Source organism: Molossus molossus, unplaced genomic scaffold (assembly GCF_014108415.1).
Source record: "Molossus molossus isolate mMolMol1 unplaced genomic scaffold, mMolMol1.p scaffold_m16_p_3, whole genome shotgun sequence".
Lineage (NCBI taxonomy): Eukaryota > Metazoa > Chordata > Mammalia > Chiroptera > Molossidae > Molossus > Molossus molossus.
In genome coordinates this window covers 55,661,288-55,687,558 of record NW_023425366.1, presented here as the reverse complement: position 1 = coordinate 55,687,558, position 26,271 = coordinate 55,661,288, and the positions used below count along the sequence as shown (strand labels likewise).

The window sequence follows — 26,271 nt, the reverse complement described above, 5'->3', positions numbered from 1 at the left end:
ATGACATGTAAAGATGCTACTTTCAAAAAAAAATTGCTGTTTCTGTGATTAGGATGATTTGAGGGATTAGGAATATTAGTGTGTCTGGGGCACACCCGTGATGTTCATTACTATATCTGTTCAAGAAAATACCGCCCTGGCCAGTTTGGCTCAGTGGTTAGAGCGTCGGCCTGTGGTCCAGAGAGACCTGGGTTCGGTTCCCGCTAAGGGCACGTACCTCGGTTGTAGTTTGTCCCTGGCCCTGGTTGTGGTTGGGTCATGTGGGTGGCAGCCACTTGATGTGTCCCTTTCACGTCGATGTTTCTCTCTCTCTCTCTCTCTCTCTCTCTCCCTCCCTCCCACTCTATCTGAACAAAAAATGGAAAAATGTCCTCAGGTGAGGATAAAAAAAAAAAAGAAGACACCAACTAGTGCAAAAATGGTTAGATGACAAATTGAGAGTAAGATGAGTAACAGGTTTTTGACTAGATTATATCTTTAGTAGTCCATCAGAGTTGTGTTCCTCGTAAGACTCATTGAGTACTATTTCTTATTTTTTCATGAACCAAGAAGATGTAATATCGATCAGTGGAATTATTAGATAAAAGCATAGATTTAAAAATTATTTGTTACTTCTTAGGAGAATTAAAGGGTCTAGATGCCATATGACATCTTCTGATTCATTATTTATATTTAGTTTTTATAAATTCAAGTTCATAAATTCCTAGAATTTCTCCTTTTAGTGTCTTTAAAAAATGGCTATCACATGTATAATTTTCTAATCTTTAGAACATTTCTCTTTGTTCTTTTTTTAGAAGAAATTATTTGTCTACTTCAAGATTACCATTGGCTTACATTTTGTGTTCTTAAGAAGTCTAAAAAACACAGCCAGTTTCAGTGCTTTTAATTATTCTTAAGTTTTTCCATCTCTTCCTTAGAGTGAGTGAGTTATTTATTTATTTATTTTACATTTAGGGCCACTTTCTGAGTTTCTATTCTAAAACTTAAAAAAAAATCCTTTTGGGATAAGAAGTCCTACCATCTTCCATAGTAGGTGGTAGAAAGGGTGCTCTGAATGTATAATTACAGTTGTTTACTTCCTAGTAGTGTTAAGGCTTATGGGCATATTTTGTTAATTGGGGTGTTGTTAAATAATTTTTTGCTAATTAAACTAAAAAGCTAAGGCAAATGTGTAAAGATTGTGTTTGAGGCTGGATCAACTTTATTAAAATGAGAACTCCCTTCTTACTGTTTTCCTGCTTTCTTTATCCTCCCTTCTCTGCATCGTTTTCCTCCATAGCATTTGTCACCTTCCACTTCCAATATAAGTACAATCTCCTTTTGGGGGGACGGGGCTCTTTGTTTATGGTCTGTCTTCCCATTAAAGTGTAATCTCTCTCAATGCAGAGATTGTTCCCTTCTGTGCTTACTGCTGTTCAGTGCTTAGAAAGGCCATGTATAAATACTGCCCTGCTTTCCAATTTCTAAATTTAATTTGTAAAGAGTATTTAGAACTTTTAATTTGGGGGGATATTGACTTAGTTTTTAATTTTTATTATAGTGGACTTCAACTCATCTGAAATATAAACAGTTGGAAAGTAATAGCATCTTTTGTAAACTTTTTTTTTGTAAGACATATGCCTTCTTACTTTCAGCCCCTCAAATCAGGAACTTATTCAGAAATTTGGTCCTTAAGGTGTACTTTGGAGTCTGTACATATTAAGCCCAATCTCTTGCAAATTTCTGGGTTAGTGGTGATAACCGATTTTCATATTGGTAATAACTTTGATTTTGATGTACCTTAAGGTGCTGAAGTACCTTAATATCCTGAAATGTCTTCTGAATTCTGGCACAGTGGGAAGCAAATTCAGGAAAATAATAGTGGCATTTTCCTTTATAGACGATTCAGTTAACAAATCAATACATAAAATGAGTACTTGTAAAACTTGAGTAAAGAATAATATAAAAATAATTAAAATCTTATGTATTACCTTAATATTTTTAAATGGGAAATATTGCTTTGTAATAGGTGTGGGGAAAATGTTATTAGGAACGTATTTAATATCTCTTTTATTTATTTTAGATAAGATGGGAAAAAAACATCACATTGGGGGAACCACCAGGATTCTTACATTCTTGGTGGTGGTAAGTATCTTTTATTTCATTTTTACCAGATCGATGACATATTTCAGTAGGCCTGCACTAGAGCTGTTTGTGATTTCATGCTTCTCTTCTATTCATTTTCATTTTACTACCAACTATTTTCTGAAAGGTAGCAACTAAAAAAAAAAAAAAAACACACACACACCAAACTCAAAACCAGCATTAGTGTTAATTTAACTTAAAGATGTTACTATTGAATCAAGCTGGAATTAGGACCAGTATGTGGGATCTCCAACCGTAAGTATGATTCTGTATCAGTCAACTTGGGCTGCCATAGTAAAATACCATATACTGGATGGCCTAAACAACTGACATTTATTTTCTTACCATCTTGGAGGCTGGAAATCCAAGACCAGGCAGCTGCCAGTATGGTCTGTTTCTGGTGAGAACTCTCTTTCTGGCTGGTAGACGTGGTGGTGGTGGGGGGGGCATGTGGGTGCCAGCTGGCTAGCTATCTGGTATCTTTTTTAATAAGGGTCCTAATTCCATCATGAGGGCTCCACTCTCATGGCCTCATTTTAACCTGAAGATACTGAAGGTGGTTGTGGTGACGGTGAATTTTGAGGAGAGTGAAGAATAGTAAAGAAAAAAAAAATATTATTATTATTATTATTATTATTATTATTCTGTATAGACTCAGAGATCTAGAACTGGCCAGGAACACACAAAAAGATGACCAGGCAGTATTGAAGGCCCAGTTGATATCGGAACTTATAATAAATTTTATTGTGCACCTGTATACCTAGATATGTGACTTTCCTGCAGCAGCACTTGGTAGTCCTGGTATTTGCATGAACCAGCTAGGCTTTAAAAATTTTTTTTATTTCTTCAATTAGAAGCATTTCCTGTCAGTTCCTTATATGCTCATCTCTCAGCAGCTTATTTAAAAGAAGAAACTAAAGCTCTCTTCTAGTGCTTTGCACGTGGTTTCCTTGGTACGTTATTAAATGCCATCATCTTTTTAATCTCTCTCCTGAAAACATGCCTTACTAGAAGTTCTGTGGTGAGTGGAACCGCACTTGGTCAGTTGTGGTTGTGGGTTTCCCTTGTTTGTCTCACATATGTACGGCAGGAACAGGTGCAGTCCTTTGGTTCAGAGTTGTTCCTGTATTTGGAACAACGGTTCATTGCATTTAAGCACTATCATTGTGCTGCTTTCCTGGGGTATAAGACCAATATTTTGTAATATTTATTCTAAAAGTCAATTTTTTTTGTTTCATATGGTATGTATTTATGATACCTAGATCTAGACTGTAAATACTTAACTGTTCGTTGAATGTCATTGAGTCTCTTTACCTGTTGACACCCTTACCTTTTGCACATTTCCCACAAGTTCCATTTCCAACAAGTGGCATAAGAAACCATTTTAGAAGTTATCCTGTTGGGTTAGGGGGCTAACAAAGTAAGGATTTTCAGTTTTCCATTATAGGATTAGTTCTATTTTTTTGCACCTATTTCCTTTTTGCTCCCCTTTCTCATGAATTTAGCCTATTTTCATACTATAGAGGGTTGATAATAACTCACTGAATCCTTTGGTTTTTTGTTTCTTTCAGACTTTAGCTTTTTTGGTCTTAGCTGTCAGAAGGTGAAACTCTTAAATACAGTTAATAGTATTATAACTGAGATATGTATGGCTTATAAGGGCAGTATAGGAGAAATACTCATGTTAGTTTGAGAGAATCAGAAAAGCCTGAATAGAGAAAGTGAATCTGGGCTGAGCTGAAAATTGGGTGAGGGAAGGATACTTTGGTGGAAGAATAGTGAGTATGAAGTCTTAAAGGGATGCTAGGTAGCTTGGACCAGTACTATAAAGTGATAGAATATCAATCTGGAGACAAAGGCAGGGGCCAGATTACGAAATCCAGGAGTACGTCAAGGATTTTGGAATAAAGCTTAAAGATTTTAGAGAAGGTACATAACATGATTAGATTTGTACTTTTAGATACACACTTGGCATCAGCACAGAGATGGATTAAAGAGGATTGAGAACAGAGGCAGAATCTAGTTTACAAGGCACTTGTCATTGTCCTGTTAAAAGGTGATTAGGTGATGGATCCCAGAGAGTGAACACTGAATGGAATATTTAGGGATGAAGGAGGAGGGCCTCAGATTTGAGGTTTGTATGGTGAGGCCACTTGCTGAATGAGAAATAGAGAGAGAGCAATAGGCTTTGGAGAAAAGACCATGATTTAACTTGAACAGACTAAATTTTGAGATTCCTGTGAGACCTTCAGATAGAGATGCCCTATATAAAGTCAGAGATCTGGGTCTGCTGCTCTGAGACAGGTCCATAATGGCTTGGGAGTTATCAGCACTGACCATATTGAAACCACCCATTGTAAACCTGAGAGCAGGGCCTGGGGTTGGAACTCTGGGGAAAGTCGACATTTAAGTGTGGGTGTGTGAGAAGATCCTCAAAGGAAAATAACTGGAGAGGAAGGAGGGTAATTAGGAGAGTAAAATGTATAGGAACCAGAAAAGGCACTCAAAGGAGAGGTTAATTCTGCTGTAAGTGTAAATAAAAAGAGTTGGGAAGTAGGGTGAACTTTGGTGGTCTTGGGGAGGACAGTTCCAGTGGAATGGTAAACATGAAATGTAGGAGGCTGCTTAATGCATTTGTTCAAGGTTACTGAGAGTAGTTGAAATGTGTGGTGGCATGTGTAGTTGTTTTAGGATTAACAATAGGACAGAGCCTAACATTTTAGATTTTAAAATAGAATCGATTTGAGCTTGTATATAGATTGCTGTGGGAAGAGTGGGAGAGGTTGAAGATGTATCAAGAGAAATACCCATACACACAAATACGGAATAAAGTACAGGAGAGAGGAGAGGCAAAGCCCTGGAGTGGAGGAGGGGAATTTCTGCCTTTAGTAAGGGATAGAGTGTGTGTTTTCACTTTCTGGAACCGTTGTCCTTGTTTCTGATGTGATTTCCATTATCACTATACTTTTGTCCTCAGTTTGCGTGATGCCCATTGCTGTACTATTTCTCATGCCTCCCAGGTTCGTTACCTTTCCTTTGATCAAATCACCTCAGAAAACTTACTTTTTGTTTGTACACGTTAATAAAAGTTTCCAACTCTTCAATGAATTTCAGAAAGAGAAATGCCAGGAAACTTCTTTCCTGTAAAATTAATGTCCTTTTCAATTTGTGTAATTTACAAATATATACTTTTAAAAACTTTGTTTTTAAAGTTTTAATGGATTAAATTATTTTTTATTTTTATTTAATTATACATATAAAACACCTTTTGAAATAACATTGGGCCAATGTATCCACAGCCTGAAATTAAATATATATCACATTGCAGAGACGATAAACTAATAACTAAGATTTTTTTTCTATTCTAAGGTATCCCTTTTATCTCAATTTTTTCATTTTATTTGTATTATTATTTTATTTATCCTTATTGTTGAAAGTATTACAGATGCCCCTCCTTTTTTCTCCATTGATATCCTCCTCCCTGTTCCCATGCTCACCCCCACCCCCGCCTTCACTACACTATCTGTGTCTACTGATAACTAAGATTATTATGAGATTTCCCTGTCCTTCACCTGGCTGTGGAGGTCAAATCTTGCAGTATGTTAGCACTCTAAAGATTATAGACCCTAATGAATGACATCAGGAATAGTTAAGAATAACCACATATCCATATAAAACCAACAACATTGAAATTAGTCAACTGGCTCACTACAATGGTTAACATTTATAATTGGCAGACTGGTTCTTACTCATATTGTGTATTTTACCTGTAATAGGTGTCGCTAGTTAACTGTTTATTTGAATTAAATTAAACTAAGCAGCAATATAAGACAATGTAGGTGACAAGTAGGATAGAAGGATTATAATCATCGTGAGAAGGGAATGAAAAGTGCTTGCAAGAGAGAAAGCAAAGAACAAAAGTGGTCAGTCTATAGAGAAACAGCAAAATGTGTCTGGGAAAGTAGGAAAGAAATGTGGAATACAGAGGAAAATGTGCTGGGGAGAATCTTCCACTGATGCAAAGGATTAAAGAGGAAATTGAGGCAGATTTTACTCAGTTAATAAGAAAACATTTTTTCTATAAAAAGTACTTTTTATAAAAGTACTATCTATAAAAGTACTTGTGCATATGCCATCTCTTTGTTCTATACAAATACCTGTAAAATACATAACAGATATTTCTCTGTTTTTACATAAAAAAACTGAGGAACACAAGTATTTTCTCAGGATCAGATTTAGAATTAGAATTGAAGTTTTCTAAATTGTAACCAGTGTTTGTCTCTGCAACAGATATTATTTCTTAAACACAAAATGGAATTTAGTGGCCCACTATTAATAAGAAATTAATTACAGTTCCATTTTGAGCATCATGAGTGGCTAATTCCAGACAGTAGATATAAATGGGGCTTAAAAGAGTTGTTTCTTTGATATCTAGTCTATATTGGGGCATCCATGGATCACTGGCAGCTGCTGATAGCATGAAGGGGTGATTGCCATAGGGCACTCGGGAAATGACTTGGAGTGCAGGGGTCAAAGGTAGGATAACAGAGTGCTTGCTGCCTTATCTAGTACAGGTATCTACCACATTCGTATGACACCCGATGCTGCTCATACTGCCAGAGCTATAGGAACCTGCCCATTATCAGTATAAGGTATCTCGAAATAAGAACTCTAAATACTGTACTCACATGAGAGGCAAAATAATGTAAGAATTAAAAAGTTTAAGCCCAGCTCTGCCACTAACTATGACCATTAGGAAAGTTATTTAGCCTTCCTAAGCCTCAGTTCCCTCATCTATAAAATGGGAATAATAATAGGAGTATTAAATGTTAAATATGTAATGCTTAGTATATGATGCTTGAATCTAGCACATACTTATTCATGTAAGCTATTTTGATACCTTGAAATATGAATTTATTACTAACCCAAGAGTATTGTGAGAACTTTATGATAGTGGGACAGAATTTAATGCTTGCATTTAAAAAGTATTAAGTAATGCTAAGGAATAAGACATGTACGTGGAAGTTCTAAGGTGATGAGCAAGTACATGGACATATCATGTAAAACCCTCCTTAGTCTTAGGAATGAATGCTTTTCTTCATTCATCGTTAATATAATTTCGGGTCAAAGAGAAATAATTTCTTTAGTTATTAAGACTTGAATTTATAATAACATGGCTTGCTTCTCAGAAAAAAATGTTTTCCCCAAAGATTTTTCTTGTTTTAATTTTTATTTTCCAATAGTCCTGAATCTGGCCAGTGGCATAAAGGTTATATAATTATGTTAGTATTCCATCTTATGGGACACATCTGGTATGTTTATTCTCCCTTGTAGACTTCTCTGACAACCATTTTGCTTTCTTTGTTCCCTAGAGATACTAGCTAAGTCATTTCACTTGATCCTCAGAATAAAACTAAAATAAGTTCTTGGATGAGAATTCTCAACAACATGGGAATCCTCTGTTTCCCTCTGATATATGTGGGGAAATTTTTAATAATAAATGATACAAAAACAAAGATTTCAATAGTTTCCAGTTTGCTTCTCTATCTTTTTCATTTGTAAAATACAAATGTTTCCACTTGTTTCTGCTTAAGAACACAGAGACTGTAAATCTAAAGCATTATTCATGATGGTGAATTCACCACATTTCAAGGATAATATTTTGGTTTCAAGCTTAATAGATGTAGGGATTAGAGGAATTGAAAAGCTTCTTAGCCACCAACATCTCAGGTTGTAGTGAAAAGAATTCAGTGTCTATTGATTACTCTAGCTTTGTAACATCATTTGAAATCAGGAAGTGTGATGCTTAGCTTTATTCTTCTTTCTCAAGATTGCTTTGACTCTTCAGGTCTTTTGTAGTTCCATACACATTTTAGAGTTGTTGTTTTCTGTGAAAAATGTCATTAGAATTTTGATAGGGATTGCATTGAATCTGTAGATGGCTTTGGGTAGTATGAACATTTTAACAACATTAATTCCTCTAATCCATGGCATAGAGTATCTTTCTGTTTGTGTCTTCTTCGATTTCTTTCGTCAATGTCTTACAGTTTTCAGTGTGTAGCCCTTTACCTCCATGGTTTATTCCTAGATATGTTATTCTTATTGATCAGTTCTGTTTCTTAATTTCTCTTATAATGATTTGTTGTTAGTGTATAAAAACTAAACAAATTTTTGTATATTGATTTTTGTATTTTGCAAGTTTACTGAGTTCATTTATTAGTTCTAACAATATTTTTGTGGAGTCTTTAGTAATTTTAATATTTTTTTCTTAGCCCATTTAGCTAAAGGTTTGTCAAGTTTATTGATCTTTTCAAAGAACCAACTTTTGTTTTTAAGAAGTTTTTTTTCTATTGTTTTTCTATTCTCTATTTTATTTATCGCTGCTCTAATCTTTATTATTTATTTCTGCTAGCTTTGGTTTTAATTTGTTATTTTTTAGTTCCTTAAGTTTCAAAGTTACATTGTTGATTTAGGATCATCCTGTTTTTAAATGTAAGTATTTATAGCTTTAAATTTCCCTCTTAGCTCTGCTTTCGCTGTATCCTGTAAGTTTTGGTGAGTTGTGCTTTTGTTTCATGTCTACATATTTCTTTTTTTGATTTCCCTGAGATGGCTTCTTTGATCCATTGGCAGTGTGCCTTTTTTAGTTTTTCTTGTTACTGATTTCTAATTTCATCCTATGTGTTTGAAGAAGATACTTTGTATGATACCTATCTTTGTAAATCTATTGATAATTAAGTTGTGCCCTAACATATGGTCTATCCTAGAAAATGTCCCATGTGCACTTGAGAAGAATCTGAGTGCCACTGTGGTTGGGTAGAGTGTTCTGTATATATCTATTAGATTTAGTTGATTTATTGTGCTGTTTACACCCTCTATTTCCTTGTTTATCTTCTGAATGGTACTTCTGTGCATTAATAATAATAGAGTATTAATATCTGTAACTGTTATTGTAAAACTATGTATTTCTCCCTTGGGTAAATGTCTTTAAAAGGATATATTATTTACCTTTATTCAAAGGTAGAAATGTTATATATAAAGTTATCCTTTTTTAGTAACTTGTTTTATTATCCCTCATCTTTTTTTATTTATTGATTGATTTTTAGAGAGAGAGAGAGAAATTAATTTTTGTTGTTCCACTTATTTGTGCATTCATTGGTTGATTCTTGTATGTGCCCTGACTGGGAATCGAACCTGCAACCTGGCATATTAGGATGACGCTCTAACCAGCTGCGCTACCCAGCCGGTGCTTATTATCCCTCATCTTGATCTTGTAAACTTTTGACCGCCCATTAAGTCCATAATGAGGAAACTTAAAAATAGAAGTAGATCCATGTTATTATTCAAAGATAAATATTTAATTTAATTATATGTATACATCATTATTCATGATATTTACTTAATAACATTTAGGACATACTCCAATAAAAAATTTTTTTTTCTTCCAGTCAACTATGTAAGACAACCTTTTAATTTATATGTTTATTTTTTGCTTAACAAGTTTAACTTTATTTCAAGAATTTAAGTCAAATTTTCATTTTGAATAAAATTTCAATGAACACAAACAACTTGGGCTAGACTATTAAAACAACCAAACAGTAGAGGAGACATTTAATGAATAAACTCCCCATGTTAACACTTTGCCTAAGTAAATTATTCTAGAGGTACTGTGTTCTAGCTATATAAGTTTGATTTGTTTCAATAAATCAGAGAAAGGAAAAAGGTAGGGAGGGGACTGTGACAATTACACTTAATCTTCACCAGACTGACATGTCACTTTTGTCCTTTGCTTTCCCATTGATTACTCAGTAATACTGGAATAATTTTTAAGACAAATCTTACGGTATTTGCTAAGAAATTAGGAAACAAGAGAAATAGTTGTTTGTCATAATATTGCAAATAATATTGTATGTTTAAATTAAATATGCTTTTATAAAGACTACCATTATAAAATATTGGTTTTAAGAGCTTTGAAGTTCCTTTAGAATATGAGCCCTGGCTGGTTTGGCTCAGTAGTTAGAATATTGGCCCTCAGACCAATGAGTCACTGGCTCGATTCCGGCCAAGGGCACGTACCTCGGTTGTGGTTCGATCTCGGGACCTGGTTGGGGTCGTGCAGGAGGCAACCAATCGATGGGTCCCTCTCACATCTATGTTTCTCTGTCCTTCCCTCTCTCCCTCCCATTCTAACTGAAGAAAAATGAAAAAATATCATTGAGTGAGGATTAAAAAAAAAATAGAACATGAAAGTAGAAATAATTGTCAGATATTGTAATTTATAACACACCTGATTCAAGTGGAAAACTATCCTTGTATGTCTACAATTCTTATACTTTTAATCCTAAAAGGGGAATGGGGAGGCCACGTACAATTTTTAACTGCTTTATCTCTCCTAAAAAGAATTGGAATCTACTTAAATTATTTTGGTCTTTATTATTTTCTTTGTGTTTCTTGCTTATTGAACACATTTTAAAGGCAATATACGTTAATACTCAATCTTTCATATTTTTCACTTTTGAAGGCAATCTTATTAATTAACTGTGTTATAAGGCCTGTGGAATGTGTTATCCCAGCTGAGGAGAATGAGACCCAGACTAAATGAGACTTCAAGGGTCAAAACAAAGAGACCAAGTTTAATTGACCAAGTTTTACATTGTTAGTTTCCCCGCTCAGCATAGTTCTCTGCCTGAACAATATGTGTGCATTTTAAGATTTTATGCAAGCCTGTTACAGTGTTGATGATATTATTAATAATATGCTTACTATGAGTCAGACATGGTGCTTGTTGTATAACTTAATTTTCTAAACCACCCCATTTTATAGAGGAGGAAATTGTGTTTCCAATCTGTTTAAGCATCTTGAACTAGTAATTAGTAGGGCTGGCTTATCAGCAGTAGTACTTTCAGACATTTGCTTTCTTGAGTTTTGAATCCTTGCTCATGCTGATAGTTAATTTTATAGATGGGAGGATGACCAGAGCCATATGTCTTTTAAGTAGTATAATTATTTTTTCCCAACCAGTTTCATCTTACTTTTTTTCATTATTCTTGAATAGGAGTGGAAAAAACAGCATGGATTTTTTAATTTTCAAAATTACTAACCTATTTTGGTAATTGCAAGGGAAAATAAGAGCAAATTTAAGAAAACATATTTGTTTGACCAATGTGATTTAATAGTTAGGGTATAAGCCTGTGAGTTGGACAACAAAATTATCTTGAAAAAAGTCAATGAACCACTTTATTCTTTAATGATTAAATTACAATATTTTTTACTGTTATAATTTTTCATGGGAAAGTTGTGAAAATGACTATAATTATTTCAATCATGTTTGTTATGTAAACACAAAAATAATGGTTTTAAATTTTTTAAAAATTAGTTTAGCCTTTTAGAAAAATCATATTAGCATTTGTGAACAATGGCTAGATTATCCCCTGTTACTGAATGAAGAATCTTGCCTGAATTGAAGTGTTTCAAAGAAGTATTTGTCTTGACGAAAACACACTATATATATATATATCTATATATATAGATATATATAAATAAAGGTCTTCTATTTTTAGAATTGTTATCTCTCATTTGGCATGATTTTCTTAATGTTACCATAATTACTTTTTTAGTGTATTTTGGGATCTCTACTGTGCAGCTCCAGAAAGACGGGAAACATGTGAACATTCAAGTGAAGCAAAAGCCTTCCATGATTATGTAAGTTAATCTGTCCCTTTACTGATACAGTGTCCATTTTCTTTTTAACCACTGCTCTTGAAAAATGCATTGGGCCGTCTATTCTTTTCCTTTGGTGCTTAAGAAATTGTTCTTTTTTTTCTTGAAAAATAGGTTCATAACTTTACAAGTAAATTACAAATGGGTGTTTGGGTCTTGTTGAGGAAGCTTGGGGCAAGAGTAGTTTTAATTCCAAGCTATTAAGGGTATTTCTGGTATTTCTTATCTTTAAGCATGACTGATTTGTGATATTTTAGATTTATAAGAATTAAGTAGTAATTATTTATGAAGAGTCATCACAAGAATTATGTAAATAATATTGTACATAAGATTTCAAATATATATATTCTTCTCTTTTTGCTAATTTTGGTTACATATCTTAAGAGCTTTGAAGTTCCTTAAGCACCTGAAATTAAGAATATTTGCAGTCATAAGGCTAAATATCCCCGTCACTGAATTCAGTCCCACAAGTAAACTTTATTGTGAATTAAAGGAAATACAAGATAAGAGAGCAAAAGATTCTGTACAAAAATGAAAAAAATTCTTGAAGAAGGGCAGTGGACTGTCCTGGGCTAGGTGATGTATATTAAAAACATTTTTAGAAGAACTCCGATACAATTTTAGAGAGTTGGTATCAGGGAGAAAAATTGTTTAAAAAAAAAAAGGCGAGGAAACAAGAAAGATCGTCTTGAGGAAAAACTTGCATTTAAGAATGAGGAGATGGCATTGTGAAGGGACTGAGAGAACACTGTGTAGAACTGACTGTAAAAGGAGGACAGATGTCTTAGGGACTGAGGAGATCCAGGGTCCTTGGTTTGGAGGAAGTGGAGTTGGAGCTGCAGCCTGAGGAAATAGTAAGTGCCTAAAACTTAACCAGGGGGATACTTGTTAAGTTGGTGAAGGGAAGTATCAGTTTGTTTTTAAACAGCCTTGAAAACCAGAACCAGGGTTCAAAAGGGAAAAAGACCATGTTCTTCCAAAGGAAGTACTTCAGCCTTAGACTGAAGAGTAGCAATTGCCAGAACAATTATAACCCCAAAAGTAGCACAAAGAAGAGAAGTGAAAATCTTTGGCATCTGGCAGGGACTGTGCAATACTTGAAATGTTTACTAAACAAATTTAAGTGAAACTGCTTGTGATGTCATAACTTTATGACATGGATTGTACTCCTAAAGCTTGCCATGTACTACACCATAGCTCTCCCGGACAAGAATGAAACATGCTACTGCATATAAAGAAAAAGTTGAGAAAGGCAGATAAGGCAGGGCCCAGGACACAGTATTTATCTGAACAATTTCATTTCCCCATCTGAACAATTTCATTTCCCCTTTTCACCCCTGGCTGATGGCAGAAAGTAAAGCAGAGAGTGAACCATGAGGAGTATAAGGAACCTGGCTAGAGCAGGATACTTGGTCTCATCTCTCTTACATCAGGAAAGACATGCCTAGATTTGACCTGCCAGTCGTGGGAAAAGTTTTTTAAAATATCCATCAGTTTTGACAACTAGATGGCATTTTTTATTTTATTTTTTAGTTGCAGACTGGATTTTTTAAAGTAGAAGAGAAAAAAAAAATCACCCACGCCATTCCCTGACCACCAGTGTTCTACGCTAAAGGACATATAATATTGGTGGATCTACGTTTTAAGAAGTTAACTATATCAGTACTCTTTCATATTCCATTGTATGGAAAGATGCACCCTGCTGTTCACCATGGAAATCTTATAGGGAATACAGGATTAATTTATCATCTCTTTCTTAGAAGCATTAGATAAATCATAACCATTTTTTTGTCATTGCTATTATCGTTATCATTATCATAATCATTTTGTATTCATACGGCACTTCCAATATTTCAGAGAGTATTCACAACTTATTAGCTTTAGAAACCCACTTTAATATTTCAAGGTTTTTGAAATGAGCATTGACCAGAAATAGGAGTGAAATTAGAATATATTTTAAATAATAACAATCTCTTATCATGTAATTTGGTCCTAAGAAAATGTAGTTTTAAAAAAGGTCAGGCCTGGCCACTGTGGCCCAGTGGATTGAGCATGGTCCTATGGGCTGAGAGGTCCTGGTTCAATTACCAATCAGGGTCCATGCCCGGGTTGCAGACTCAATCCCCAATAGGGGGCGTGCAGGAGGCTACCAAATGATGTTCCTCACATCGATGTTTCTATGTCGTTCCCTTCCTCTCTCTCTCAAAAAAAAAAAAAAAAAAAATCAATAAAAGCATATTTAAAAATAATATTTTAAGAAAAAAAGGTCAGTATTTTGTTCTTTAATTCATTATGAACATTCACACATGCTTTATCCAATATTTCATAATTTTATCTTAAACATTAATTTTAGGAAATTTAACTTATTCTTAGATAGCATTTTTTTATACCTTTAAGCTAATTTATTTTCCATTGTAATGTATCTCCATAAAAGTTTTTTAAAACAGAGATTTGTGGAAGGATTGAGTTTGACTTGCATAATTTTTTTTCACAATTGAATATTTAGAAATACATTTGTCTTCCATAGCACATTTGTATGGTAATTTTCATGAGTTGAATTTCTGAATTCTTAATAGACAATTTCTGAAAATTTCAATATAATATGTTTAATGTGTAGACACATAAATGTGAAGACCCTGGAAAGAAAATGGAAAATAGGTACACAATAAAATTTTGGTAAAATTATAGAATGTTATATTCCTGTATTAGGGTCTATTAACCATTTCTGTAATAGTAATTAATATGTATACCAACTGAATTTCAAGGTAGTTCTCAAGGAAGCCTACTGAAAAATATTTTTTTCATTAGCCATATCTTTAAGTAAAAAAATACTTGCATATATAAATTCTGGTATGTTTAAATAGTCTTGTTATTTTATAGTCTTTGTTTATCTATAAGATTGAATGGATAATGAAAGATAAACTACTTTTTTTAAAAGAAATAGTGGAGGTATAATGAGGTAAATAATGAGTAATTATTTTAATTAAAAAATAGGCTCAAATGTTAAAGGTATTATCTTTTGCTATTGAGATTACGTATGATTTTTGTCTACATATACAGTATTTCTGTTTTCGGAATATTTATAGTTAATATTAATGTTATATTCAAGAAAGTTACCTTAAAGCAGATTAAATTTTACCTTTCATTGAATTCCAATCTCTCTTCTAAAATTAGAAAATAAAATACTGAGTAAAATAAAATAAAATTTGTGGTGGTCATATGTTTTCATATAACTATGTTAATATTCCTAAGCATTTAGCATTTCTCATGAAAGACTTTTTTTTTTTTTATGTGCACGTATTAAAAGAGATCTGTATCTATAAATTGAATAGATATAATTTTGAGCCATTCTATAACTCTAATAACCTTTATTTTGAAATTATTATCCTAGAAACATTTTTGGCTTTTGGTTTAATTTTTTTTTTTTCAGTTTTTCTGAGCATTGCTTCTTTAGAATGAATTCTTGTCATTTTATTATTATTATTTTTTTGCCAAATAGTTACAGATGCAGTATTAATATCTTTTTTCTTGAAAAGTTATCCTGTCATTAATTATGAGAAAAGAGAAAACATTTATGATGAGTAAAACTTTGATCTTCTTGCACTTATATTTTAAAATATAAGTGATCAACTGTATGCAGTGCTAAAGGTAAAATAATAGTGCATGTAGAAATCAATAGTTAACTGTGTAAGGATACACTTTTGGATGACAAAGCTAAAAAACACAGAAGGAAATGATTACAAATCAGGATAATAGTTGCTTATGGGAGGTGGAAAGAGTTGTGATTGGGCCTGGCTCACGGGAAGACAGGATTTCTGAGAGGGTTGACAGAGTTCTGCTTTCCCTACCGCCATGGTGGCTACTTTCAATAACCAAGTGTCTGTTTTATAAAATTTCATAATGCCATAACTTTATTTTGTGTGGTTTTCTATATTTGTGTTCTTTTTAATTTTAAAATAATGAGATTTTAAAACACAGGTAAGATGATTAACTATAGAAAAAAATTATGAACAGTAGTTTCTAATGTGTTTCCAGGCATCCTTTTGGTTCATCCTGGAAAAATGATAAGAGAAAATCTAGGGATGATCTCCATACAAATCTGTGTTTATTTCTTCTTTGTTACTACAGATACTATAAAATATGTCTACCTGCTGATTTTCCAGAGGGGAGTAAAATCAGAAATGTTGGCAGAAGATTTAATAGTTAGGAATTTATCTTATAAGAAAATATAGAGACTTTACTATAGATAGAGACTTTACTACAGAACAGTTATTTTGCCACAAGGCTGGGAGATATCTAGCTTGGCCCTTATCATTCATTCATTCATTCATTCATTCATTCATTTCATTTTAATCCTCACCCAAGGATATTTCTCCATTTATCTTCAGATAGACGGGGAGGGAGGGAGAGAAAAACATTGATATGAGAGAGACACATTGATTGGCTGTCTCCTGCACGACCCTGACCAGGGCTGGGGATAAACCACAGTAGAGGCATGTGCCTTTGGCCGGAACCGAACCTGAGACTCTTTCATCCATGGGCTGATGCTCTAACCGCTGAGCCAAACTGGCCAGGGTGGCCTTATTATTTTTATCCTGAGTGTAACCCAAGTTTATCTGAGCTATAAAATTATTATCTATTATAATATTATCATTAAAAAGTAAACCATCATTTCAAGTGATTAAAAATAATAGCTATTAACTTATAAATTTTATTGGACTGGCTTTGATTTTCTTCCCATTAGCATATTTTTTTGTTTGTTTGTTCATGTAGAGTGGGAGGGGGAGAGAGGAACAGAGAGAGAGAGAGAAACATCGACGTGAAAGAAACACATCGAGTGGCTGCCACCCGCACGACTGACCAGAGCCGGGGACAAATTGCAACCGAGGTACATGCCCTTAGCGGGAACCGAACCCGGGTCTCTCAGGACCGCAGGCTGACGCTCTAACCGCTGAGCCAAACCAGCCAGGGCCCATTAGCATATTTTTATTTCACTCCAAAATTTAGGCATTGCTTTTATGTGGAGTTAATTTATGTTTACTAGATTTTTTTTCTGCTACAGCTTAACATAGAGTTGCTTTATTTAACAATTTATTTTTTATTTCATTCATTTCAAAAATATTTAAGAAAAGTATCAATATATACTACCAAATTTTTAATGAAAAACATGTACAGTGATTATAATTTTAGTTCTCTGGTATGAATGGAAGATTCCCTAATGGTCCTAAAACAAAGATAGAGCCAAAATATATTATTGTTATAGTGTAAGGGTAATGAAATCACCTTATTACAATGAGTTCTTTGAGAGCAGAGAATTAGATTTGTTCTTCTCTGGTGTCTGTCAAATAATAGATGGTCAATAAATATTAACAGAATGCAGTAGTCTGGGAAATTGGAAATGTTTCATATCTTTGAAATATTCAAGTAATGTGATAGACTTGAATCATAATTGTTGTAACATGTGGCCTTTTTTTTTTTATTCTTGCCAAAGAGAATGTTTATAACATTTAGAAAGGATTGTGTTATAGGTTAGTAGTGATGGGATACTTTTAATAAATGATGTATAATCTCTTTGGTTAACAGATTAACCAACAAATTTATATGCATACATGCATAACTAATGGACACAGAGGATAGTGCAGTGAGGCCTGGGTGGGGGGCAGGAGCAGGGGAGAAGGGGTCAATGGGGGAGGAAGGGGGGGAGATCTGTAATACTCTGAACAATAAAGATAATTTTTAAAATAAATAAAAGGACACACTTAAAAGGAAAAAATGATATATAAACATGTGATAATATGTAAATAAAATAATAGGAGAAGAATGCCTTTATTCACACCTCAAGAAGATTTTTTTACAGATAATCAGATATTATTTAGGAAAGTACTTCTATAGATACTATTGCAGAGAGTTAGGTGCATTCTTTGCTGTGACCCTGTAACATCCCTTGTGTCCCTCCTTAATATCCCTGTGTATCAGATGTTTGTAATGAGATGTTTTCTTTAGTAATTTGTGAGCTTCCTTAGGGAATAATAGGCTTTGTCTTCTTTGTCTTTTTCATTCCCAGTGCCCGGCATGGTGCCTGACATGAGATGTTTCAGTCATGTTTGGTGTTTACATAAGTGAATGATTAAATAAAGTATTATCTAATAAGTATTTGTCATTTCTTATCTTAATATAATGGAATATGTAGTTATGAAAAGGTCATTTAATGCTACTCTTACTCACTTTGTATTTCAAAGCAAAGTAAGATGAGACAGCAACTCATAAAACATAACAAGCTAGTCAAAGCAGGTGGCAGAGGCTTTATACCTTGGTAGGCATGGCACTAGGGAATGTAGCAGTGAGCAACTACATATAGTCCCTATCCTCATGGGCTTACCATCTAGCAAAACAGACCTTTCTCAAGATGTTTGAAATATCAAACAGTAGAACACATGTAGAGAGAGATAGTGTAGTATTATATTGCTAAAAAATAGACATGGAGAAAGTACACATAACTTTTGATGTGTATTTAGATTTTAGCATATTGTGGTATTAATAAATGCTTAAATGAATGAGTGGTGTCAAATTGGGCCGTAATTCTCCTAAACAATCCATGTAAACTAGAGCTCTTAATAGGCTAGAAACAAGTCAAGTTACTTTAAAATTCATTAAGATGATAAACTGTTGTAGGTATACGTTAATGTTTATCAGTCAATATGTAGGCTGTTGTTCACATCAACAGGTCCACGAGATTCATTTCTTTTTACCTTATTCTTATCTGCCATATTATTACTACTCTTGTTTTCATTTCCTATAAGATACAGCTTAGTTTCCTTTGACACATATAAACCGTATAAGCTTCCCTATATTCTTTCTAGCATAAGGTAAGTTTTCTATTTTGTTTTGTTTTGTTTGGGGGCTAGCAGTGTTGGTTTGAAGAAGTATATTCACCACTGGATTCTGTGGTGTATGTGTGTCTCTACTCCCACCATGTCATTGGTTTACTAGAGTTTCTTCTGGGTGGCACCTAAGAACTGCTAATAACTGTATCTGCTGTTTTTCCCTACGTCTATTGATCCCAAGATTTTCTGTAGGGCAATATGTTATCTCAGTCATTCGACAGCCAACATGAATAAAGGAAGACCATCAAGGAAAGTATAAAGTATTGTGAAAGATTTCTGCTTTACTTAAAAATCTTTAGCATAATTTACAGCATTATATAGACATTGTAAAATTGTAAAAAGTGAATGGAGAGACTGATAGGGAAAGAAATAAAGACACAAAATAGGGATGACTTTAATAGTTTGTTTCATTGTGAAAAATATATTGTTTCAAAATATGTATTTTAGAAAAATGTCACCATAAGCCCTTTTGCCCCCAGTAATGTACTCATTTTTATTAAAATCTAATTTCTGACGAATGTGAAAAGATGAATATGGAAAGACTTTTATTCTTTTTATTTTCGATGTTGATGTTGCTCGGCCTATGGTTATGTTACTTGTCCATAACATTATAGTATTTAAAAGACAACAGAGCTATGATACCCTTAAAAAGAAAAAGCATGCATTTCTAACTTAGGAATGAAATTCATAAATGTAAAAGTCATAAAATAAGTCATTCTGAAGATTTTTAAAGGAAAAATATCTAAATACCTTAGATTTGTCGTCATACTTCTATAGTCACTTTGTTTACTTTTTATATATTATACATCTTCATTTAAAATGATTGCATTTTATTATGAGGGGAGGGGAATGGGTGGAGGTGGAAGAGGATATGGGGGAAAATGATGATGGAAAAGAAAAATAAATAAATATATGAAAGTAAGAGCACTCATGGAATGGGAGAACATATTTGCAAACCATGTAGCTGATAAAGGACTTGTATCTAGAATATATAAAGAACTCTCATAACTCAGCAATATAAATAAACCAAATTATTTTAGTTTGGACAGACTAATTTAAAATTACCCTTTCCTAATTCTTTCTATTTTCTCCCTTTATTTAAAAAGGATCTTCATTTAAGCTAGTTACTCATGCCATAAATGAATCTTCTCTTTGTCCCCTATATTGTTCTCCTTTATCTCCAAGTGGTCATCAAAACCAGTTAGTTCCATTTCTTACATGTCTTCTCCTCTCTAATCCCACTGCAGATGCCTTAGTTCAAGTCTTCATCATGTTGCAACACCATTACAACAGCTGTTTCTGCACCTGTCTCCCCTCTACTCCCTCAGGGTTCAGAGCTCTCTTTCAGGGGTGCTTGGTAAAACTCTAAAATAAGCAACTGTTTTCTTAAAAATATTTGTTTTGTATATTTACAGCATCAGAATCTATACCAGTCCAAAACTTTAAATAAGAAAGTTTTAAAACCATTTAGTTATTTTACTAGATACCCAGAGAAATAAAGAATATGCTGTTGTTTAAAAATCAAGTGAGCCCTGGCTGATTTGGCTCAGTAGTTAGAACGTCAGCCCACGGACCAGTGAGTTGTGGGTTCGATTCCAGTCAAGGACACATACCTCGGTAGTGGTTCATCCCCCACCCTGGTTGGGGGTCATGTGGGAAGCAACCAACCTATGTGTCTCTCTCACGTCAGTGTGTCTCTTTCTCTTCCTCTCTCTGCCCCTCTCTCCCTTCTTCCCTCCCACTCTATCTAAAGATAAATAGAAAAAATATCCTCAGGTGATGATTAAAAAAAAAAATCAGGAAAACTCAGGTTTTCCAAATTTTCATTCAGTACTTTTTAGACTACTCTGGATGAAATTTTTATTCTGTCTTCAAGAGTCATTTTTCGAGCATATTAAAAATTATGTATTAGGATGATTGATCTGAGGGCACTGTATAAAAGGTACTGAAGAAGGGAAATGACTAAAGGCAGAGACTGTGAGGAGGCTTTCTTGCCAGTCTTGGTATCAGCTAAAAAGCTTGATTTAGGGTGGTAGCAAATGAAATTGACAATAGGAATGAAAATGAAGAAGAAGAAAAAAGAGGAGATTGTCTAGGTGTAGGGATTTAGGAAGAGAGAATCATTTCGAATAATTTGTAGTTAACATAACTGATGAACTGAGACTTGTGATACCATAGCAGAAATCTGCAATTTGGACAGTTTCAGCTGTCCAGGTTGGTTAAATTAATGCTGGAATCAGGGTAAAATAAGAATCGAGGCCTAGGGATACACATTTGGAGAAAACACTCACATTTAGGAGTGCTGGGAAGGAAGGGGCCAGGATTAAGATGGGAAAAATACTACACAGTGAGAGGTAAATACTTATCACACCAGCTAGACTGACTTAGATAACATGGCACTTGTGTTCTCTAACCCAGTAAATTTACTACATCTGTTCACTACTTCAGGATGCTTCCAACTTGAACTAGACATCCTAGGGCAACTAATAAAATGTGTTTGGTGTTAATGTACTATCTTGAGTTCTTAAGATATTCTAAAGCTGTTTATGGTTTTTGAAGCAAGTCTTGAGACTCAAACTATGTCAATGCCTGAATGATTTTTATTGGCCACAATTTCATTTTAGAAATCAGTCATGTGTTATATGGGATGGGGGAGTAGATTCAAATTTAGGATGAAAACTAAATGGACTTAAATGATCCATGGCTTCTTCCAGAAGTTTTTGAAACTTAGATTAATAGATAGGGGAATCTGAATATATTAGCGTTCTTTCTCCATTGCAGTTTTGTTTTAGCAAGCATGCATTGAATTGCCTGTGAAATAATGAGCACTTGAAACTTCTCAAACCTTAAAGAAGTAAGATGTGTAAAGACTGTAAAAAGAGATCATGTTCAATTTGGTAGTCCGATGGCTTGTACTTAATTGATACTCAATTAATATTTGATGGAAGAAAGTACGTGCAGCAGGCAGGCTGTTTCTAAACAAAGTGCCCTCTGCATGGGAACCTTGACTACTTTTAGTGACCCACTCAATATTCCTTCTTCTTGCTTTCCTTTGATAATTACATTGTCCTACTTGTCACCTTATCTTATCCCTCTTCCTCATCATTATCCTTCCTTTATCAGCTCTAAGATAGATAAAAGGGAAAATACTTCAGAGCTGAAGTCATATTATAAAATGTAATACTGACAGGACCCAGATACATAAAGGAAATGGAAAATCTTTAGCCATCACAAAATGACATCTGTATTGTTCACAGTAGTACAGAGCTTAATTTAATGTATATTAGAAATTATAGGGATATTTACCATATGCAAATCTCATCAACACTTAGCTACATACACCAGATTAACATCCTTCCTTTTTGCTTTAATCTAGAATATTTTTGTGAAAGAACACCAGGAGCTTGCTGTACATTAAATCTGTGTACCTCTGCCGTCACTGGCCACCTACCTATATATTCTTCTTGCCTTTTCCAGACAATGAATATAACCTTTGATCTTTTCTTTCCATTTTCCTTAGTCACTATTTCCTCCCGTAGGGCCCACTATTTTCTTTATGTTGAGGAATTTAATTTCATTCACTACAGAGACACGAGGTGCAATAAAACAAACACTCGGAAGTTTGCAGAGAATTGGGAATCTCAACAAAATTTTATGTTTTAAATATATGTAATTTAACTGGTTTTATCTCCATGTCCACAGTCCTGATTATTTGTTTATTTTCATATGTATTTATTTGCAGGGTTTTGGAGAGACTGGAGTGGGTGGAGCATTATAAGTCTCCTATTTGGGAATCATTCTCTCCTAGCTCCTGTCTTAATCGGATGAGAGCTCAAACTTCTTCAAGTTCAGATTAAGATGGAATTGAGCTGGCACCCCTGCTAGTCCTTGGAACTGGGTGGTCTCCTTAGAGACCTCTCACTCTCTGGGAGGGCAAAATGAATAAGAGGGCACTTTCCTAGCCAACTTGCAGGGGTTCTCCTCTTGTTCCTCAGCTACCTTTTACCGCTCAGTTCTCTATCAGCCTGTTCTCTTGCTGGGGCTTTTACGCTAATTCTACCTTTGAGGGCAACTAGGCTGTTGTGCTCTTGATGAATGTTTGGGCTTTGTTTTCAGTGCCAGTGAGGCCTCGGAGGCAGGTTTCCTGAAGGAGCCTTTCCCTGCCATTTGCTACTGAAGTCCCTTCAGTTGCTCCTAGCCAGTTCTGATATTTGCCTATGTCCAAGTTGGTCATCTAGTTGGATCATCCACTGATTCCCTCTGTCTTTTCTGAGAGGTGCTCATTTCCAGAGTAAAAATGATTGGTGCGCTCTCTGAGGGATTTGCCTGCTCAGATTATTTTCCCAGATTCTCTCTGAATCAACTTTCAGCCTCCTTTCCCAATATTAAATTCTATTAAACAGTAGTAAAATTTAAGAATTTTCCTTAGGTTATTAGTTAAGTGGTTTACTAAGAAAAATCTTGGATTTTTTTGCTCTATAAACACACTGTGCAAAAACAAGTAGAGACATCACAACATTTATACTCTTGACCAGTTGAAGAAATGCTGAAGATTTTATATAATAGTATCCTTCCTGTTAAGTCAATGAGCACAATATTTCATACATTCTAGGAAGCATTTCTTAAAAATGCATGAATTTTTAAACATTTCTGAAGTTGGTATACATCTTTTAATCAAGTAATAGAAAGTTTCATGTTATGGTCTAATTACTTGGAAGCATTTCCCTCTCTTTTTAATGCTACATAAAATAATTCTGGGTTTTAAGGTAAGGGACATCTTGTTGATGAATTATGGTTGTGGTAGATATGCAGTCTTCTCTGGACTTAGACAATAGTAATAAATTATATTTTTGAAGTAGTCTGCTCATCTGTTATGCTTTTTGCAATGTCAATAGCATGGAGTTTAATATAACATTTTTTTCCTTCCTGTGCAATGTGGTAAATTATTTTGAATGTTGGCATACACATATTTTCATTACCAGTTTCAAATTTTGTTTGTGTAAATTGTTTGGTAACCATCAGTTCTTCAGAAGGAATTCAGACCCTTATGTATATGCTCATTATATTTTTTCCCCAAATGATAGTATAATGTAATAGAGACCATAAAACTATATTTATAAAATTTAACGAATAAAAAGACAGTAAGGGCTCAGTTTTTATTATCATAAAAGGTGAACCCAATAACAAATAGTCATATTTTTCTAGTTTTTAATTTTTTGAGAAATGGTTTTAGTATTGTTTTTATTGTTTGTATTATTATCACTTCAGTAGAGATGTCATTAGTTGAAGCCTCTTGAGCCTGACAATCTTTTCATATCCACTATGGCTTTTAATTTTTCAAAGATGGTGACAACAATGTATCCACCGGCTTTCCTGCGGTGTGACCTTGCCACTCTCCCATCAGGGGACAGACTCCATTTCTTTTCCTTTGAGTCTAGGCTGGCCTTAATGACTTGCTCGTGATCAATAGAATATGTTAGAAGTGATGCTCTGTGACTTCTGAGGCTTGGTCAGAAGAAGCCTTGTCATTTCTGCCTTGGTTTCTTGGAATGTTTGCTGTCTAGCTGTTCCTTTTCAGGATGCTTCCTCTTAAAACCTAGTCACCATCCCATGAGAAGTCCAGTCCCATGGACACTCGTCCTTCTAGTCATCTGAGCTTAAGCACCAGCCATGGAGTAAGTAAGCCTGGAACTGTTTGAGTCTTCACAACCAAGGTCCAGGTATCACGGCGTCTGAAGAAAGAGCATTTCCACTGTTCACTGTCCAAAGTTCTGAACTACAGAACCCATGAGCATTTAAAAGAGTTGTTATTTTTTCTGCTACTAAGTTTGGAGTGGTTTGCTATGTAACAATAGCTAATCAGAACAGAATTTAATATCTGGAAGTGGGGCGGTGCTGTAACAAAAATGGAAAGTACAGGAGATCAGCTGGCAGGTGAAGAAAACTGTTCATGAAACCTGGAAGGGATTCATGGGAGACTGTTGGTGAGGGCTTGAAAGGTGAGACAATATTATTTAAGGCTGAAAATAAGAAGATCTTTATTATCTAGTGGCAAAAAGTTAAGCAAAGCTGTCGCTCAGGGTCACATGGAAAATAGAAAATGTGCTTAATGAACTGATGGATTAGGCAGAGGTGATTTCCAGGCAGAAAGTATACAGTGTTGTGAACTATTTCTTTTAGCAATGTCTCATGGGATATGGATAGAGAGAGATGAGCGAAAAAGAAATTACTGTTTTCAAGCAGTGATTGGAGGAAGTTACAGGGCCCAGGACAGTTTTCCAGCCTGCAAAGAGTTCTCAGAGTAGGAAAGGGCCTCAGAACAAAGATGAAATCCAGAGTGGAGTTAGGAAAATGTGGTCTCAAGGTAAAAATGGAACTTATGTGTAATGATGAGGCCTTTTTTAAGACCTCAGAAAAAGGTGAAGTGGCCTTCATAGACTTTTTCAGATGTGCAAAAAGCCTTCCAAATAATTTAAGGGCATGTCTCCTGGTTTCTCTCTGTTACACACGAAAGCTTCTAAGAATCATCAGGAATTTGTCCCAAAGCAGCCTCACAGAGAGTCCAAGGCAGAGAAGGACTTATTTTAAAGAGATCTGTGGGCATAGCTTTTGCCTGAATGAGTGATTTATAAATTGACACATAAGAAACCTTTAAAGTTTTAAAAAGAATTATAGCAGCCTATTACAAAATGGTCACAGGGATATAAAGTACAGCATCGGGAATGTAGTAAATAATATTGTAATAACTGTGTATGGTGCCAGGTGAGTACTTGAAATATTGGAATGGATCACTTTGTAAATTACATGGTTGTCTAACCATTATTCTGTGCACCTGAAACTAATACAAAATAATATTGAATGTCAAAAAATTAATAATTATATCAGCCTGGACTTAAAGGAATTGAAACAACACAAAATGAAGAGACCTTTGGATCCCTGAACTTCAGTAGGTAGGAGAAGAGTTAAGAAAAGTTCTGTTTACAAACATGAGCTTTTTCTTCTAAATGGAAAATGAAACATGTGTCAGATGTAGAACCAGGAAGCTAGAGATCAGAACCTAGAACACACTGAGTAGGACTGAACTTTCATCAAGGTATCGGTTACCTGTGCTCTGCTGGATATTAGAATTATAGACCAGTTACTAGACTTATCTGGGTGATCACTTTATAAGTTACATAAATGTCTGATCACCTAAAACTAATGAAATATTGTGTCAGCTATAATTGAAAAAATTAAAAAAGAATTATGGACCAGTGACATTTACATACTTCCTATTCCCCATTACCCCACCTCACGTTATTGAATGAGAATATCTGTTGTGACTATCCTGTCCTTGAAAGCTATGGATATGTGGTAGGCAGATAACTTGTCTCTTTAGTTTACAGGCCTTCACATTAAGAGGACTTGTACTCAAGTCGCAATACTCAAGAACATCATTTACATCTCCACCTGATTTGGATGAGTAGATCCTAGACTTTGAACTAATGCTGTAATTTGGAAGCGCCTTTGGGGATTGTGGGGAAGGGAGTGAAAATATCTAGTG

The 26,271-nt window shown here is 34.5% G+C and overlaps 1 protein-coding gene across 15 annotated transcripts in view; it reads left to right on the top strand.

Annotated features, from left to right (window-relative positions):
- Window positions 1-26,271, top strand: part of SSBP2 (single stranded DNA binding protein 2) — a 257,653-nt gene that overhangs the window by 72,795 nt on the left and 158,587 nt on the right. For all 15 annotated transcript variants that reach the window (XM_036280742.1, XM_036280741.1, XM_036280737.1 and 12 more), the window contains 2 exons: window positions 2,063-2,124; window positions 11,742-11,826. In XM_036280742.1, coding sequence (XP_036136635.1) covers window positions 2,063-2,124; window positions 11,742-11,826 — 147 coding nt within the window. The remainder of the gene's footprint in view (window positions 1-2,062; window positions 2,125-11,741; window positions 11,827-26,271) is intronic.